The 15,216-nt window shown below is 39.1% G+C and overlaps 1 protein-coding gene across 1 annotated transcript in view; it reads left to right on the top strand.

Moving 5' to 3' along the window:
- Positions 1–15,216, top strand: part of LOC121000788 (retinoic acid receptor responder protein 2-like) — a 54,910-nt gene that overhangs the window by 19,230 nt on the left and 20,464 nt on the right. The window contains exon 2 of the mRNA XM_040431418.1: positions 8,735–8,969. Within this exon, the coding sequence (XP_040287352.1) occupies positions 8,778–8,969 (192 nt within the window). The 5' untranslated portion in view covers positions 8,735–8,777. The remainder of the gene's footprint in view (positions 1–8,734; positions 8,970–15,216) is intronic.

Here is a 15,216-nt window from a genome sequence, read left to right as displayed (position 1 = left end):
TATCTGTACACACTGCACCTATTATACCTCGTACCTCACATATCAGTACACTGCTGTTTATACTATATATCTGTACACACTGCATCTATTATACCTCGTACCTCACATATCAGTACACTGCTGTATATACTATATATCTGTACACACTGCATCTATTATACCTCGTACCTCACATATCAGTGCACTGCTGTATATACTATATATCTGTACACTGCATCTATTATACCTCATACCTCACATATCAGTACACTGCTGTATATACTATATATCTGTACACACTGCATCTATTATACCTCGTACCTCACATATCAGTACACTGCTGTATATACTATATATCTGTACACTGCACCTATTATACCTCGTACCTCACATATCAGTACACTGCTGTATATACTATATATCTGTACACACTGCATCTATTATACCTCATACCTCACATATCAGTACACTGCTGTATATACTATATATCTGTACACACTGCATCTATTATACCTCGTACCTCACATATCAGTACACTGCTGTATATACTATATATCTGTACACTGCACCTATTATACCTCGTACCTCACATATCAGTACACTGCTGTATATACTATATATCTGTACACACTGCATCTAGCACATTAGTGCCACATTGACGGATCCGGCTTTCCAGTTTGTGCATGCGCAGACCTTTAAAAATTTCAAAAAAAAAAAATACCGGATCTGTTTTTCCAGATGACCCCGGAGAGACGGATCCAGTATTGCAATGCATTTGTGAGAGGGATCTGCATCCGGTTTCCATTTGCATACAGATTTCAGGATCCGGCAGGCAGTTCCGTTGCCAGAATCCAGCAACGCAAGTGTGAAAGAGGGCTTAGGCACAGGGTCCTTTTGAAAATGACAGACCCTCTAGGAGATCAAATTTTAGGATCCTTACAGGTTATAAAGAAGAAAGAGAGTATTAAATACCTAGGATTTAATATATCTTGAAATTTACAGGATTATATTAAATGAAATGTATCACCCATAATAAACAAAGTTAAGGAAAAAATATGAATTTGGAAAAAATTGCCCCTTTCAATGGCAGGAAGAATCTCTCCAATCAAAATGTGTCTACTTCCAATGATAAATTATATATTGTGGAATTCACCAATAGAGATACCAAAGAAGGTTTACAAAACAATAGAGTTTATTTAGCGAACTAATATGGAGGGGGCGAAAACCTAGAATTAGGATGCAAATACTCAGCGGCCTGAGGAAAGGATGACGATGGAAAAGCGGAAAATATCCATAATATATAATATTTTATTACAGCAGAAAGTGGATGGTGAGAGAAAACAATGGGAAGCGGTGGTAGACTCTGGGAATAAGGAGAGTATCCATGAATCCGGCTTATAGACTGGTACCGTTTTTCATTGTCCACCGATTGTACTATCCCCCAAAAAGTTGATGAGATATTATAAAAATGAGGCATGTAAATGTCACACATGTGATGCGATAGGAGTAGATGACGTGCACCTTTTATGGAGTTGTACACATATTCAAGATTCCTGGAACAAAGTTATTTTACGAATAAAAAAAAAATCATCAATTTAATATCCCCCGAAGCTTCGAAATATGCAAGATACCGGTATATAGAAAATTTGCCACAGAGAGCTGGCTACTATATTATTATATTATTATTCCAAGCCAGACGATGTATAGTAAAAAAAAATTGGGTTGAAAAATTACCTCCAATGATTAGAATGTGGGAGAGTTCTGTTAAAAGCACAATCGCATGTGAAAGATGGAATATAGTGTCAAAAAAGAAAAAAAGAAAAATTTGATAAGATGCAGGAGAAGGGGACACGAGGTGGAGCCAAAGAGAGAGAGGTGGTTTTCTTTTGTTTTTTGGGGGGGCGAGAGTGTGATGGGTGGGAAAAGGGGAAAGGAAAGATAAGAAATTGTCTACATACTGTATATATACACAGTACAGACCAAAAGTTTGGACACACCTTCTCATTCAAAGAGTTTTCTTTATTTTCAGGACTATGGAGGCATCAAAACTATGAATTAACACATGTGGAATTATATACATAACAAACAAGTGTGAAACAACTGAAAATATGTCATATTCTAGGTTCTTCAAAGTAGCCACCTTTTGCTTTGATTACTGCTTTGCACACTCTTGGCATTCTCTTGATGAGCTTCAAGAGGTAGTCCCCTGAAATGGTCTTCCAACAGTCTTGAAGGAGTTCCCAGAGATGCTTAGCACTTGTTGGCCCTTTTGCCTTCACTCTGCGGTCCAGCTCACCCCAAACCATCTCGATTGGGTTCAGGCCCGGTGACTGTGGAGGCCAGGTCATCTGGCGCAGCACCCCATCACTCTCCTTCATGGTCAAATAGCCCTTACTTTCAAAGTTTTCCCAATTTTTCGGCTGACTGACTGACCTTCATTTCTTAAAGTAATGATGGCCACTCGTTTTTCTTTACTTAGCTGCTTTTTCTTGCCATAATACAAATTCTAACAGTCTATTTAGTAGGACTATCAGCTGTGTATCCACCTGACTTCTCCTCAACACCACTGATGGTCCCAACCCCATTTATAAGGCAAGAAATGCCACTTATTAAACCTGACAGGGCACATCTGTGAAGTGGAAACCATTTCAGGGGACTACCTCTTGAAGCTCATCAAGAGAATGCCAAGAGTGTGCAAAGCAGTAATCAAAGCAAAAGGTGGCTACTTTGAAGAACCTAGAATATGACATATTTTCAGTTGTTTCACACTTGTTTGTTATGAATATAATTCCACATGTGTTAATTCATAGTTTTGATGCCTTCATAGTCATGAAAATAAAGAAAACTCTTTGAATAAGAAGGTGTGTCCAAACTTTTGGTCTGTACTGTATGTGTTCTACTTGAATGTAGACCGATTGTCAATGTATGTTCTTTTATAATTTAATAAAGAATCTTAAAAAAAAATAAAGAAATTGACAGGCAGAGGAAGAAGCAGGCTGTTCCGCAGGGGTGGTAGGGGTCGGGCAGGTGCACCAGGCCGGAGCTTAAGTGGGAAGTTGGAGAAGCTGCGTGCGATTACATCAAAGGACTCACCAGACTTGGTTGAGTGGCTCACTCAGCCTTCCGCTGCTGCACCCTCCTTATCCTCTCTATCTGCACCCTCTTCACTCTCTGCTGTGTGCACCCCCAAAGACACCACCATATCCCCTCCACTCGAGTCAGAGGAATTATTTTCCCATCCATTCCCAGACCTTACCGATGTGCAGCCATTCTTGACATCGGATGAGGAAGATGAGGTAGCAATAGCCGCCACCCAGCGGTCTGACGACAGTACCCAGATCAGCCCAAGGAGGGTGGTCCCCGCTGTTGCTGCCTACTCCGAGATCTCTAATGTCAGTGGTGGAGAAGGTGACGATGAGGACCTGTCGATGGATTTCACGTGGGTGCCCACAAGAGAGGAAAAGGAGGGGAGTTCAGAGGGAGAGACGGAGCAGCAGATAGGGAGGAGAATGAAGAGTGCAGATGAGGCAAAAAGCAGACTGCTAATGTATCTGGAGCGATCCATGCACCATGCACGGTCACATCTTGCGCTCCCAGGACGCCGGTACATGGCTCCGCAGTGTGGGCTTTTTTTAACGGGTCAGATGCTAACAATAGTGTTGGCATCTGCAGCCTGTGCTGTCAACGCATAAGTCGCGGTAAGCCCAACACTCACCTAGGGCCGACCGCCTTAAGAAGACACCTGGCCGCCCATCACCGAGCCCAGTGGGAGCAACACATTCAGAACTCACAAAGCCACACTGCCGGCGCTCCACATCTTGCCTCTTCTCCTCTCTCTTCCCATTTGTCCTCCACTCCACCTTCCACTGTGCCATCGTCGCGTTCATCTGGCAGAAGGCAGGCTTGCGTGACCCAAATGTTCGAGCGTAAAAAGTTGATGACGCCGGATAACCCTCTTGCCCAACGGCTGACCGCTGGCTTGTCGGAACTGCTGGCCCGCCAACTACTGCCATATAAACTGGTGGATTCGGAGGCCTTTAGAAAATGTGTGGCCTTTGGACACTGCAATGCAAGGTCCCCGGAAAGAAAATATTTCTCCCAGAAGGGCATCCCAGAGCTATATAACCACGTTCAGCAGTGAAGGTACATAACTTTTACTGCCCACTGGGTGAACCTTCTGACGGCCGTCAAGCATGCAACCCGTGGCACCCGTGTGGATTTAGTGTTACCGTCACAGATTGCATGCAGGCCTGCCTCTTCTCCTCCTCCTCCTCCTCCTCCATCATCCGTCTCCTCCTCCGCTGACTCCTCCTTTTCCACTGCTACCACCTCTTCCGCTGCGTCCCCCAGCTCCCCAGAACCTACTCGACGTGCCAGGTGAGACAATGCCATGCTGTGCTGTGTCTGTTGTGCCTGGAAGCCAAGAGCCACACCGGTCCTGCACTGCTTTCATTCCTGCGGTCACAGCCGATCAGTGGCTAACCCCGCTCAATTTGACAGTTGGTAAAGTGGTGTGTGACAACGGTGCCAATCTGCTGAGCGCGCTGAAACAGGGCAACATGACACAGGTGCCGTGCATGACACACGTCTTGAACTTGGTCGTGCAGCGATTCGTTGCCAAATACCCCGGGGTCCAGGACGTCTTGCGGCAGGCCAGGAAAATCTCCGGCCATTTTAGAAGATCTTACACGGCCATGGCTCGCCTTGCTGATGTTCAGCGGCGACACCACCTGCCCGTCAGACGTCTGATTTGTGACAGCCCGACGCGCTGGAACTCCACCTTGTATATGCTCGATAGGCTGCTCCAGCAGAAACGTGCTGTTAACGACTACCTGTACAAACTCTGCGGCAGGACAGGTTCTGGGAGCTTGGTATTTTTCACAGCGCTAGTGGCTGCTCATGTGCGACGCATGCAGACTTCTGCGGCCATTTGATGAGATCACCAAACTGGTCAGTCGCAGCCAGGGCACCATCAGTGACATCGTACCTTACGCCTTCTTTCTGGAGCGTGCATTGCATCGTGTCATTGATCAAGCCATGGAGGAGCAGGAGCTGGAAGATGAGGAAGTCGCAATGCTGGATGAATTCCCAGGGGGGCTACTCCATCTGAGACAACTCAGCAGGAGTCTGAGGAGGAGTCAGAGGAGGATGGTGTCTGGGGGGAGGAGGAGGAGGAGCAAGAAGAGCAGGCTATGAGGGGGACTTTAAACTTTTCGGGGATCCTTGGTTTTGTCCGTGGCTGGTGGAGGAGACAGAGGACGACATTCTACTGGGCGATGAGCAGGAGCCAGGCCGCTCCACCACTTCCAATTTTGTGCAAATGGGGGCCTTCATGCTCCAGTGTTTGAAGAGGGACCCCCGTATAAAAAGCATAAAGGGCAAGGACCAGTACTGGGTGGCAGCGTACTTAGACCCCCGGTACAAGCACAAAATGGTGGACATGTTACCAGCATCACAGAGGGCTGGCAGAATGCAGCATTTCCAGGCCTTGCTGCGAGAGATGCTGCATTCCGCTGTTGGGGGCGCTGGCAGAGGAATTTCCACCCACAGCGAAACAGGTGCGGGTACCAATCCAACAGCACCTGCAAGAAGAGGGCGGTTTGAAGATGTGTTGGTCACTTCGGATATGAGATCATTCTTGCAGCCAACAGATCAACAGCCGCCCTCCGGATCCAGCCTCAGGGAACGCCTAGACCGACAGGTGTCCAACTATATCGGGTTAACGGCCGATGTGGACGCTCTGAGAAGCGATGAACCCCTGAAACCCCCTCATCGAGTGTCCTGTTCAAAAGGACGTTCAGCGCAGCAGGGGGGGGGGATCGTGACCGATAAGCGCACTCGTCTAGCTCACAACAGTGTGGACTACCTCACATTTCTAAAAATTTATGAGGCATGGATCTCGGAGGAATTCAACACCTGTGACGACCACATGTAACTGAATTTCCTCATGCCAGCCCACACATATCCGCCACCACCCAGAACAAAGAATGGTTCTTGCCTTATGTATATACATCAGCATAAAAGGCCTTTTATGTCAGGTGAATGTCTAATTTTTGGGGCCTGTACTCAAGTGGCCTACAGTAAAGTTTTTAGCCAATGTACCTCCAGCCACATCATCACTTGATGTTTTCTGTTCGGTGAATGCCTAATGTTTGGGGCCCGTACTCCCGTGGCCTAAAATAAAATATTTCTAGGCTCCAGCAGGGCACATTTTTGAGAGTTTCCCTTTAAGACGCATAAAAATGGCCCCTGATTAAAATACATATTTTTTGTGGGAGTTTTTGCCAATGATCCCCCTCTGGTATGTCACTGTCCATGTTGTGGGACTATTTGTGCACTTCTAGTAAGTATTTGGTGGCTGCATTAGACAATGGGGCCCGCCGCGAACGGTCCCGGCCGATGTTCGTCCATCACTACCACACTGATACCCGGCCCAGCTGCCTCTGCATATCCTGTATCACCCCCTCCATACTACACATATCACTCCTCTATATTATACATGTATAAAATATATCCCCCCTCTATATTACACACAATTATCGCTCTCTCCATATTACACACATACGCCGTGTGCACAATTATTAGGCAAGTCAGTATTTTGACCATATCATCAATTTGACGCATATTTTCCAACTCCACGATGTATAAACTGGAATGCTTATTGGATTGCAGCAGATCAGGGGATGTGTATTTGTGTAATGAGGGAGGATATGGCCTAAGGAGATCAGGAGCCCATATCAGGGTGTGCAAAATTATCAGGCAGCTTGTTTTCTTCTGGCAAAATGGGCCCAAAAAATATTTAACTGACTCGAGAAAAAAAGGTGCAAATGAACTGCCAAAGATTTGAGAAGAATGAAACGTGAAGCGACCAGGAAGCCATTATCCTCCAGGGCCGTCATATTCCAGATCTGCAGCCTTCCTGAAGCGCCCAGAACTTCAAGGTGCCTGGTGCTCAGAGACATGGCCAAGCCTGAAACCTAACCATCACTCAACAAGACGTCAAGACTGGCCCAAGAAATGTCTGAAGACCAATGGACTGATGAGATGAGAGGGACTCTTGACTGGATGGGGCCGGGGCTGGATCAGTAACCGGTACAGAGCTCCACTTCTTCTCAGACGCCAGCAAGATGGCGGTGGGGTACGGCTATGGGCCGCTATTATTAAAGATGAGCTCGTTGGACCTTTTCGTATTGAAGATGGACTCAAAATCATCTCCCAAACTTTCCGCCAGTTTTTAGAAGACACTTTCTTCAAGCAGTGTTCCAGGAAAAAGTCTGCATCTTTCTCCAAGAAAACCTTGATTTTTCTGCAGGACAATCCTCCATCTCATGTGTCCACTGCACGGCTGGCCGGGTAAGAATAATGACATGGCCTCTTCCTCCCCTGACCTGAACCCTGTGGAGAACTTGTGGGCCCTTCTTAAACGGGAGAGTTATGGTGAAGGAGAGCAGTCCACCTCTCCGGGTGTGGAACTGTCAGAAATGGTTATTTGTAAATTGAGATGTTTATTATTCTCACTTTAAGGCCTGATGCACACGACCGTGCCGTTTTTTGCAGTCCGCAAATTGCAGATCCGCAAAAAAACGGATGGCACCCATGTGCCTTCCGCAATTTGCGGAACAGAACAGGAGGCCCATTATAGAGATGCCTATTCTTGCCCGCAAAACGGACAAGAATAGGACATGTCTCATCATTTTTGCGGGGTCACGGAATGGAGCAACGGATGCGGACAGCACATGGAGTTAACATGGAGTTTTTTTAAGGTGATTTTGGAACATTTCTGCCTCAAAACCGGGTCAATTTTTTGGAGCAAATCTGCTTCAAAAACCTCAAGCTGAAAATTTAGCTTTGTATTGAAGTGAACATGCGTTGGTTGAAAAAAAAAAAAATGCAGATTAGTTTGTGCAGCGACGCGGTAACCCCCCCCCCCATCCTTCCCCGCTGCTGCTGGAATGTCATGAGAAATGTTTCCACCGTCTATAAAATATGTCCTGAGAGGAAGACAGGAAAGTGGTTTGGGTCCCTCGGGAGGAACATGAAGTCTTCACTCTCTGTATTAGGGATCATCAAGACCTCGACCTGCAGATATTTCAGAAGAAACTGGTGCAGGTCATTAAACTCCAGCAGAATTGTGAATGCAGCTCTGGGGTCACAGCATCCTATGATGTGTACATCAATCTACACATGACTCTGGAGACAACATATGGAGACCTGTCTGTTGTTAGCCCCCTAAGGCGTGGCCTGTTTTGCAGTCTGCAAATTTTTTAGATCCGCAAAACCCAGATACCGTCATTTTTCGGAACGGAACATCCGGCCCACAATAGGACATGTTTTATATTTTTGTGGATGCCGAAGAACAAACATACGGATGCGGAGAACACACGGAGAGCTGTCCGCACCTTCTGAGGCCTCAGTCAAGTGACTGCGTCCGCCTCCGACCTGCAAAGAATGCGGATCGGATGCGAAGAAAAAATACATTCATGTGCATGAGCCCTAAGCCAGAGGCGTCCACCTTGAATGCCAGGTGACAGTCCGATGGTTAGGAGACCTACAGCCCACAGAATACTGAACCTTCATGGTCTGGGCAATAGATTTCAAATAAGACAAATTGGTGATAATTGGGGGGGGGGGGGCAGATACTTCTGGCCAGGCTGTTACTTTCTGCACATCTAAAATCTAAACAAACTTTTAGAAACAAAATTAATGTTTTCTAGTTAATTATTCCGTATAATCAGAGAAATTTCTTCTAATGTAGAGAAAAAGAAAAAACGTACCCAAAGGAACAAAAAACCAGCACCATGAAGACCGCGGCCGCACAATGGTGGCTCTTATCTGTTTTCCTGCTTGTCAGCTCCGAGAGCGAGATCACAACAGACGACTTCTCGGAGACCCAGAACAAAGCGCTCGGACTGATCCTGGAGCATTTCCATAACAAAGACCATATCAGGAGTGGGTTTAAAGTGACCGACATCAGGAAAACCGTAGAAATAGTAAGTGAGGCAGTATCATAGCAGTTATATTCTTGTACATAGGAGCAGTATTATAGTAGTTATAGTCTTGTACATAGGATGCAGTATTATAGTAGTTATATTCTTGTACATAGGAGCAGTATTATAGTAGTTATATTCTTGTACATAGGAGCAGTATTATAGTAGTTATATTCTTATACATAGGAGCAGTATTATAGTAGTTCTATTCTTGTACATAGGATACAGTATTATAGTAGTTATATTCTTGTACATAGAAGCAGTATTATAGTAGTTATAGTCTTGTACATAGGAGCAGTATTATAGTAGTTATATTCTTGTACATAGGAGGAAATATTATAGTAGTTATATTCTTGTACATAGGAGCAGTATTATAGTAGTTATATTCTTGTACATAGGATGCAGTATTATAGTAGTTATATTCTTGTACATAGGAGCAGTATTATAGCAGTTATATTCTTGAACATAGGAGCAGTATTATAGTAGTTATATTCTTGAACATAGGAGCTGTATTATAGTAGTTATATTCTTGTACATAGGAGGCAGTATTATAGTAGTTATATTCTTGTACATAGGAGGCAGTATTATAGTAGTTATATTCCTGTACATAGGAGCAGTATTATAGTACTTATATTCTTGTACATAGGAGCAGTATTATAGTAGTTATATTCTTGTACATAGGAGGCAGTATTATAGTAGTTATATTCTTGTACATAGGAGGCAGTATTATAGTAGTTATATTCCTGTACGTAGGAGCAGTATTATAGTAGTTATATTCTTGTACATAGGAGGTAGTATTATAGTAGTTATATTCTTGTACATAGGAGCAGTATTATAGTAATTATATTCTTGTACATAGAAGCAGTATTATAGTAGTTATATTCTTGTACATAGGAGCAGTATTATAGTAGTTATATTCCTGTACATAGGAGCAGTATTATAGTAGTAATATTCTTGTACATAGGAGCAGTATTATACTAGTTATATTCTTGTACATAGGAGGCAGTATTATAGTAGTTATATTCCTGTACATAGGAGCAGTATTATAGTAGTTATATTCTTGTACATAGGAGCAGTATTATAGTAGTTATATTCTTGAACATAGGAGCAGTATTATAGTAGTTATATTCTTGTACATAGGAGGCAGTATTATAGTAGTTATATTCTTGTACATAGGAGGCAGTATTATAGTAGTTATATTCTTGTACATAGGAGCAGTATTATAGTAGTTATATTCTTGTACATAGGAGCAGTATTATAGTAGTTATATTCTTGAACATAGGAGCAGTATTATAGTAGTTATATTCTTGTACATAGGAGGCAGTATTATAGTAGTTATATTCTTGTACATAGGAGCAGTATTATAGTAGTTATATTCTTGTACATAGGAGCAGTATTATAGTAGTTATATTCTTGAACATAGGAGCAGTATTATAGTAGTTATATTCTTGTACATAGGAGGCAGTATTATAGTAGTTATATTCTTGTACATAGGAGCAGTATTATAGCAGTTATATTCTTGAACATAGGAGCAGTATTATAGTAGTTATATTCTTGTACATAGGAGGCAGTATTATAGTAGTTATATTCATGTACATAGGAACGGTATTATAGTAGTTATATTCTTGTATATAGGAGGTAGTATTATAGTAGTTATATTCTTGTACATAGGAGGCAGTATTATAGTAGTTATATTCTTGTACATAGGAGCAGTATTATAGTAGTTATATTCTTGTACATAGGGGGCAGTATTATAGTAGTTATATTCTTGTACATAGGAGGCAGTATTATAGTAGTTATATTTTTGTACATAGGTGCAGTATTATAGTAGTTATATTCTTGTACATAGGAGCAGTATTATAGTAGTTATATTCTTGTACATAGGAGCAGTATTATAGTAGTTATATTCTTGTACATAGGAGCAGTATTATAGCAGTTATATTCTTGTACATAGGAGCAGTATTATAGTAGTTATATTCTTGTACATAGGAGCAGTATTATAGTAGTTTTATTCTTGTACATAAGAGCAGTATTATAGTAGTTATATTCTTGTACATAGGAGCAGTATTATAGTAGTTATATTCTTGTACATAGGAGGCAGTATTATAGTAGTTATATTCTTGTACATAGGAGCAGTATTATAGTAGTTATATTCTTGTACATAGGAGCAGTATTATAGTAGTTATATTCTTGTACATAGGAGACAGTATTATAGTAGTTATATTGTTGTACATAGGAGCAGTATTATAGTAGTTATATTCCTGTACATAGGAGCAGTATTATAGTAGTTATATTCTTGTAGATAGGAGCAGTATTATAGTAGTTATATTCCTGTACATAGGAGCAGTAATATAGTAGTTATATTCTTGTACATAGGAGGCAGTATTATAGAAGTTATATTCTTGTAGGAGGTAGTATTATAGTAGTTATATTTTTGTACATAGGAGCAGTATTATAGTAGGTATATTACTGTACATAGGAGCAGTATTATAGTAGTTATATTCTTGTACATAGGAGCAGTATTATAGTAGTTATATTCTTGTACATAGGAGCAGTATTATAGTAGTTATATTCTTGTACATAGGAGCAGTATTATAGTAGTTATATTCTTGTACATAGGAGCAGTATTATAGTAGTTATATTCTTGTACATATGAGGCAGTATTATAGTAGTTATATTCTTGTAGGAGGTAGTATTAAAGTAGTTATATTCTTGTACATAGGAGCAGTATTATAGTAGTTATATTCTTGTACATAGGAGGCAGTATTATAGTAGTTATATTCTTGTACATATGAGGCAGTATTATAGTAGTTATATTCTTGTACATAGGAGGCAGTATTATAGTAGTTATATTCTTGTACATAGGAGGTAGTATTATAGTAGTTATTTTCTTGTACATAGGAGCAGTATTATAGTAGTTATATTCTTGTACATAGGAGCAGTATTATAGTAGTTATATTCTTGTACATAGGAGGCAGTATTATAGTAGTTATATTCCTGTACATAGGAGCAGTATTATAGTAGTTATATTCTTGTACATAGGAGGCAGTATTATAGTAGTTATATTCTTGTACATAGGTGCAGTATTATAGTAGTTATATTCTTGTACATAGGAGCAGTATTATAGTAGTTATATTCTTGTACATAGGAGCAGTATTATAGTAGTTATATTCTTGTACATAGGAGCAGTATTATAGCAGTTATATTCTTGTACATAGGAGCAGTATTATAGTAGTTATATTCTTGTACATAGGAGCAGTATTATAGTAGTTTTATTCTTGTACATAGGAGCAGTATTATAGTAGTTATATTCTTGTACATAGGAGCAGTATTATAGTAGTTATATTCTTGTACATAGGAGGCAGTATTATAGTAGTTATATTCTTGTACATAGGAGCAGTATTATAGTAGTTATATTCTTGTACATAGGAGCAGTATTATAGTAGTTATATTCTTGTACATAGGAGACAGTATTATAGTAGTTATATTGTTGTACATAGGAGCAGTATTATAGTAGTTATATTCCTGTACATAGGAGCAGTATTATAGTAGTTATATTCTTGTAGATAGGAGCAGTATTATAGTAGTTATATTCCTGTACATAGGAGCAGTATTATAGTAGTTATATTCTTGTACATAGGAGGCAGTATTATAGTAGTTATATTCTTGTAGGAGGTAGTATTGAAGTAGTTATATTCTTGTACATAGGAGCAGTATTATAGTAGTTATATTCTTGTACATAGGAGGCAGTATTATAGTAGTTATATTCTTGTACATAGGAGCAGTATTATAGTAGTTATATTCTTGTACATAGGATGCAGTATTATAGTAGTTATATTCTTGTACATAGGAGGTAGTATTATAGTAGTTATATTCTTGTACATAGGAGCAGTATTATAGTAGTTATATTCTTGTACATAGGAGCAGTATTATAGTAGTTATATTCTTGTACATAGGAGGCAGTATTATAATAGTTATATTCCTGTACATAGGAGCAGTATTATAGTAGTTATATTCTTGTACATAGGAGGCAGTATTATAGTAGTTATATTCTTGTACATAGGAGGCAGTATTATAGTAGTTATATTCTTGTACATAGGAGGTAGTATTATAGTAGTTATATTCTTGTACATAGGAGGCAGTATTATAGTAGTTATATTCTTGTACATAGGTGCAGTATTATAGTAGTTATATTCTTGTACATAGGAGGCAGTATTATAGTAGTTATATTCTTGTACATAGGTGCAGTATTATAGTAGTTATATTCTTGTACATAGGAGCAGTATTATAGTAGTTATATTCTTGTACACAGGAGCAGTATTATAGTAGTTATATTCTTGTACATAGAAGCAGTATTATAGTAGTTATATTCTTGTACATAGGAGCAGTATTATAGTAGTTATATTCTTGAACATAGGAGCAGTATTATAGTAGTTATATTTTTGTACATAGGAGCATTATTATAGTAGTTATATTCTTATACATAGGAGCAGTATTATAGTAGTTATATTCTTGTACATAGGAGCAGTATTATAGTAGTTATATTCTTATACATAGGAGCAGTATTATATTAGCTATATTCTTGTACATAGGAGCAGTATTATAGTAGCTATATTCTTGTATATAGGAGCAGTATTATAGTAGTTATATTCTTGTACATAGAAGCAGTATTATAGTAGTTATATTCTTGTACATAGGAGGCAGTATTATAGTAGTTATATTCTTGTACATAGGAGCAGTATTATAGTAGTTATATTCTTGTACATAGGAGCAGTATTATAGTAGTTATATTCTTGTACATAGGAGCAGTATTATAGTAGTTATATTCTTGTACATAGGAGCAGTATTATAGTAGTTATATTCTTGTACATAGGAGCAGTATTATAGTAGGTGTATTCTTGTACATAGGAGCAGTATTATAGTAGTTATATTCTTGTACATAGGAGCAGTATTATAGTAGTTATATTATTGTACATAGGAGACAGTATTATAGTAGTTATATTCTTGTACATAGGAGCAGTATTATAGTAGATATATTCTTGTACATAGGAGCAGTATTATAGTAGTTATGTTCTAGTACATAGGAGCAGTATTATAGTAGTTATATTCTTGTACATAGGAGCAGTATTATAGTAGTTATATTCTTGTACATAGGAGCAGTATTATAGTAGTTATATTCTTGTACATAGGAGCAGTATTATAGTAGTTATATTTTTGTACATAGGAGCAGTATTATAGTAGTTATATTCTTGTACATAGGAGGCAGTATTATAGTAGTTATATTCTTGTACATAGGAGCAGTATTATAGTAGTTATATTCTTGTACATAGGAGGCAGTATTATAGCAGTTATATTCTTGTACATAGGAGCAGTATTATAGTAGTTATATTCTTGCACATAGGAGCAGTATTATAGTAGTTATATTCTTGTATATAGGAGCAGTATTATAGTAGTTATATTCTTGTACATAGGAGCAGTATTATAGTAGTTATATTCCTGTACATAGGAGCAGTATTATAGTAGTTATATTCTTGTACATAGGAGCAGTATTATAGTAGTTATATTCTTGTATATAGGAGCAGTATTATAGTAGTTATATTCTTGTACATAGGAGCAGTATTATAGTAGTTATATTCTTGTATATAGGAGCAGTATTATAGTAGTTATATTCTTGTACATAGGAGCAGTATTATAGTAGTTATATTCTTGTACATAGGAGCAGTATTATAGTAGTTATATTCTTGTACATAGGAGGCAGTATTATAGTAGTTATATTCTTGTACATAGGAGCAGTATTATAGTAGTTATATTCTTGTACATAGGAGGCAGTATTATAGCAGTTATATTCTTGTACATAGGAGCAGTATTATAGTAGTTATATTCTTGCACATAGGAGCAGTATTATAGTAGTTATATTCTTGTACATAGGAGCAGTATTATAGTAGTTATATTCTTGTACACAGGAGCAGTATTATAGTAGTTATATTCTTGTACATAGAAGCAGTATTATAGTAGTTATATTCTTGTACATAGGAGCAGTATTATAGTAGTTATATTCTTGAACATAGGAGCAGTATTATAGTAGTTATATTTTTGTACATAGGAGCATTATTATAGTAGTTATATTCTTATACATAGGAGCAGTATTATAGTAGTTATATTCTTGTACATAGGAGCAGTATTATAGTAGTTATATTCTTATACATAGGAGCAGTATTATATTAGCTATATTCTTGTACATAGGAGCAGT

Source organism: Bufo bufo, chromosome 5 (genome assembly GCF_905171765.1).
Source record: "Bufo bufo chromosome 5, aBufBuf1.1, whole genome shotgun sequence".
Classification (NCBI taxonomy): domain Eukaryota; kingdom Metazoa; phylum Chordata; class Amphibia; order Anura; family Bufonidae; genus Bufo; species Bufo bufo.
Note: the sequence above shows the minus strand (reverse complement) of the source record. Positions and strands in the feature narration are given on the sequence as shown.